Below are 4,866 nucleotides of genomic sequence, written 5' to 3' on the forward strand. Positions count from 1 at the left end.
TGAGTAAAAAATATAGAAATAAATTATATACATACATATATACACTCACTGGCCATTTTATTAAGTACACCTGTCCAACTGCTCATTAATACAAATGTCGAATCAGCCAATCACATGGCAGCAACTCATTGCATTTAGGCATGTAGACATCATTGATCTATAAATTAATATAGATCAATGGTAGACATGGCCAAGACGGTCTGCTGCAGTTCAAAACCGAGCATCAGGATGTGGAAGAAAAAGGATTTAAGTGACTTTGAACGTGGCATGGTTGTTGGTGCCAGACAGGCTGATCTGAGTATTTCAGAAACTGCTGATCTACTGGGATTTTCACCCACAACCATCTCACGAGGCTGCTGGTGGTGGTGGTGCAATGGTGTGGGGGATATGTTCCTGGCACACTTTGGGCCCATTAGTACCAACTGAACATCATATCCGCCCTTTGTTCGATAAAAACAGGGAGATTAGAAATGTTAGTTCAAGACTGCTCATCGCCATCTGGAGCTAACAAAGACTGTGGATCTCTAAACTGTTAACATAAACAAAACACTTCATTTTGACCTGTTGCTCGTTCATCTTAATGTCCCGAAAGAATGAATTATTTCAACTCAAGACATTTGCAACATGATTCAGACAAATAAAACATTAATGTGTTATAATAAAACTTAAACCATGATTAGTTTAGTTAAGTAAGATATTTCAACAGAAAACATCACTAACATAGATGAATCACAATAATGAGAAAGGATGTCCTCCTTCCTCATGTAACTTGGATAAACATTGTCTCTGATTATCAAAAGCGTAAGAACTCTTAGTTAAAATAAAAATAAATATATAAATAATAAACTTTTATTTGTTTTTATTTAGACCAATGTCATGACATGTTATTTATTTATTTATTTATTTATTTATTTATTTATTCATTTATTTGGATTCAAGTATTTTCCAGCATGAATGAATTATTAAAATTGTAATTTTCAGTTATGGTTTTTTTTACTTTTTGATTTTATATCATGATGGCTAATTAGATTATTTAGTTTATTTAGCTTGTAAAAATGGTTGCCAAATTTTCTTCTGAAAATCAATTTTGAAAAAGTAAATTGGTTAAAAAAACACATTTTTGTCAGATTTAAGACTTCTACCCATAAAGCATTTCTAACAAAATTTTTTGTAAGAAATTAAAGTGTAAATTTTGACAGAAATGCTTTTTGTATCAGGACAGTGTTTCTGATTTTATCCCCTCAGTTCTAAACATCTGGGCTGTTTTAAAGCCTCCTTAACTTCCAGATGTTTTCCATATTACTTAAGTCATCAGTATATTAATTATTTTTTTTCCAATTTGTGACAAATGTGATGCATGAAATTATTCTAAACATATTTCTGCCCCAAAAAAACTGATGGATGGATGCCTGCTAATATTCTAACAAGCTGCAGTTTTTCATTTGTCCACTAGATGTCAGTATTTTTTACAAGTCACAAAACAGCTGGTTTCTGAAACTGAAAAAAATGGTTTTCACTTAATAAATTTGATGTTTTTGGCTGTTTGTCTGTGCATGCGCATGTGTTCGTTAGCAAAATATCTCACAAAAAAAAACTTGAGCTATTTAACTCTCCTAGAAAGTAATTACTGAAATGACATTACAACGCCATTGTGTAAAATATTTTTAAGATTTGACCATAAGGGATAAAACTCCATCACTTCTGACGATGATATGATTTTGGTTTAAAACTTTATATGACAGCAGATTTATTTCATCAAGCTGTCTGTATTTATACTATGAAGATGGAATTCCTGAATAACTAAATATGAGATCATGATTAGAATATCCACAGTAGTTGCAGAAGATGCTGGAATAATCTGGAAAAAATTAAGTGCCACACACTGCGCAATTATTTATTTACTTCTTTTTTTTTTACTTTGGCATTCTGTTGGAGTTACCACTGTCTGTTAGCTAAATATRTCTTGAACCAACTTCAGCGCTTTGGCGAAAATCTTTCAAAAAAAAAAAATCCTGGTGCAGATTCATGTAAACCTGCACAACTGTTGGCACAGTTCAGTGAATACTGTGAGTATTTGATCTGGTAAAAACTGATAACAAACAAAATGCTTTGTGATAAATGTTTGCCACTAGACGACACGAACACAAACACACCCGTGTGACCTGACCGGGCTGGGCAGAGTCCCCACTATCTCCCAGGAGTCCAGCTCCGGGTCGTATTTTTCAATGCTTTGCAGATAAGTCCCTTTCGAATAGGAGTATCCCCCTGTCACATAAATACAGCCRTTTATAACCACAGCACCACACTCCATCCTCCTCTCTTTCATCAYGGATACAGGCCTCCACTCGTCTCCCTCCGGGTCGTAGCAGTCTGCCACWGTCGTCTGTCCACCAACCAGGTACAGTTTGTTGTTTAAAGCCACAGAGCAAAGCCCGTACTCTGAAAGCACAGGGTTCAAATTCAGRAATCAACACTAAACATGATTTCAAAGTTTTTATTGCAACTGTTTTGCTTTGTTTTTCTTACCTGGATGGGGACTTTCTGTAATGATGCTCCACTCGTTGACRTCTGACCTGTACACTTGGATTTTCTCATAAGTGCAGCTTCCTCTGTACCCATAATGTCCTCCGCTTACATAGATATTATCTCCCATTACACATGCAGTGGCATTTCCCACACCTTCAAACRAAGCAAAGATTGTAATTATCAACAGAGGTCGTTTCCAACCGGTAATAGGTGATTTTTACATGTTTAGGTTGGTTCAGTATCTGGATAKGCTGCTGGCAATGAAGAGAGTGATGAAACAGGACCAAAGGGGTYGAACAAAAGCAACCAAAACCCTTAAGCACACAAAAAAAACCTTTAAGTTTCCACGTTTCTATTAAGTTTTCGCTTAGTTTTCATCAACAGATGGAGTTTGTTTAGTTATCTTTCTGTGACCTCAGTGACACGTGCTTTTAGACAGCAGCAGCAGAGATCTTTTGGTAATGAGTGGCTTGTGACACAGTGTGGACTCCCTGTGATGTTGTCTTAGCAATTGAGTTAAATCCAAGGCAACTGAGCAAACTCCATCTACGTATAGAATGCAGTCGAGTTTTATAGCTCTGACACGCAACACAGAAAACAAACTGTGTTCTGAAAAAATTTGGTCAACATTTAAATCTTAAAACATGTTTTTGATTTATTACAGGAACTTTTTTTGTGTAGTATACCTTGGATCGTTTTGGCCGCAGGAAACCATTTCTTTTTCAATGGGTCATAAAACTCAGTCTCTTGTTCCGGAGCTCCACCTCTGTAGCCCCCGATGGCGTAAATGCAGCCATGCAATGCCACGGAGCAGTGATAGTACCTGGCTGTGATCATGGGGGAGGCCTCGGTCCATTCATCATAGTCACAGTTATAAACTGAAACCGTGTCCAGGGCCTCCACAGTGTTGGTCCTGTAGCCACCCGTCACGTAGATGTCGGCTCCCAGTAAGCTGACACTGTAGCTCTCTCTTCCAGGGTCAGGCATGTCCTTGCCCTGCACCCAGGTGTTGCTGACAGGATCCCAGATGTGGACCTCACACAGAGGGTGCCAGTAGTATCCTCCAATGATGTACATGCTGGGGGACATTTTTCTGCTTGGAGGCATCTCTTTGCCATTAGACCCCAAAGCCTTAACAATCATAGATTTTAGTTGCCCGTGTTTCACCAGGTAAGGTTTGTGCACCTCTAAAGAGGCTCTGAAGTAAAGCTCATCCATACCCAGGTGGGAGGAGTGCAGCAGGTCTGACACGTGCTGAACTCGATTATCCAAGTCATGGGTCACCCATCTGACTACAGCCTCCACCAGCACGTCATCTCTCTGCACGGTGAGGCTCTGAGCAGCGAGGACCGACCTCACCTCCTCGCGGCCCACCTCCAGGAACTCCTCCTGCTCGATGAGCTCCGGGAACCTGCTCAGCATCACCCTGCGCGCCTCCCTCTCCAGCCGCGCGCACAGGTGGAGCTCGGCAAAGGCGCGCATGCCCAGGCAGTTGTCCACGTCCAGGTGGCGGACGAGAAACTCCTCGCACGCGCGCTTGACGGCGGCGAACTGCAGCAGGTCCGCCGCCTCCAGCAGGCTCTGCACGTTGCTCTCGGTGACGCGCACCTGCGCGCTGTACACGTAGTCCAGCAGCGCGCCCAGGACGCCGCCGTCCACCCCGCTCAGCGTGACCACGCTGTCGGACCTCTCCCTCATGTCGGCCGTGAACATGACTTTGAAGTAGGAGCTGCGGGCTGCCAGCAGCGCCCTGTGGCAGTGGAACACCTGTCCGGAGTCTGCGCACCGCAGGGTCACGTCTGTAAACAGGCCGCGGAGGTAGAAGCGCCTGAGCGCGTCGAGGAGCTCAGCTGGATGCGCTTCATCACAGAAGTCATACGTGTAGACCTCGTTTTTCTGAGACATGATGTCTGAAAACAGAAAACACGTGTCAAGATCAAATACTAGGTCACTGGGCTGCCAAAGCTGGGCTTAACTTACCTGTCGTCTGTGGCCATGAATAAACCGCGCATAAACACAAACCGATGCTCAGACGCGTCCGATCGCCTCCAACCACAGCTCTAAAATAAATAAATAAATAAACACGAACCTCGATTTAGCTCAGGACGGTCGCAGGCAGCTCGATCCTATTTTGGTATTTGAGCAGCAGCCACCCCCTCCCTCCCATCCCCTCTTTCTCCTCCTCTCCTGCCATTGCTCCTACTGTCCAGGTCCTTCAGAAACAACCTCTCTCTCTCTGTCTAAAAATAACCCCCCATATATAGTCTGGTGACGCGCGCGCATGGACCATGGGATTCACTCACTGAGAATACAAATCAGACGCAAACGAGCTTCAAAACA

At 42.5% G+C, this 4,866-nt stretch overlaps 1 protein-coding gene across 1 annotated transcript; it reads right to left on the minus strand.

Moving 5' to 3' along the window:
- Positions 1–1,880: 1,880 nt before the first annotated feature.
- klhl23 (kelch-like family member 23) lies at positions 1,881–4,647 on the minus strand. The gene is made up of 4 exons (XM_014001452.1): positions 4,507–4,647; positions 3,213–4,436; positions 2,527–2,679; positions 1,881–2,439 (listed from the first exon to the last, which is right to left on the minus strand). Exons 2-4 carry the CDS (start codon positions 4,429–4,431, stop codon positions 2,129–2,131), a joined length of 1,683 nt encoding a protein of 560 aa, XP_013856906.1. The 5' UTR covers positions 4,432–4,436; positions 4,507–4,647; the 3' UTR covers positions 1,881–2,128.
- Positions 4,648–4,866: the final 219 nt, after the last annotated feature.

The sequence above is a fragment of the Austrofundulus limnaeus genome, unplaced genomic scaffold (genome assembly GCF_001266775.1).
Source record: "Austrofundulus limnaeus strain Quisiro unplaced genomic scaffold, Austrofundulus_limnaeus-1.0 Scaffold9, whole genome shotgun sequence".
Lineage (NCBI taxonomy): Eukaryota > Metazoa > Chordata > Actinopteri > Cyprinodontiformes > Rivulidae > Austrofundulus > Austrofundulus limnaeus.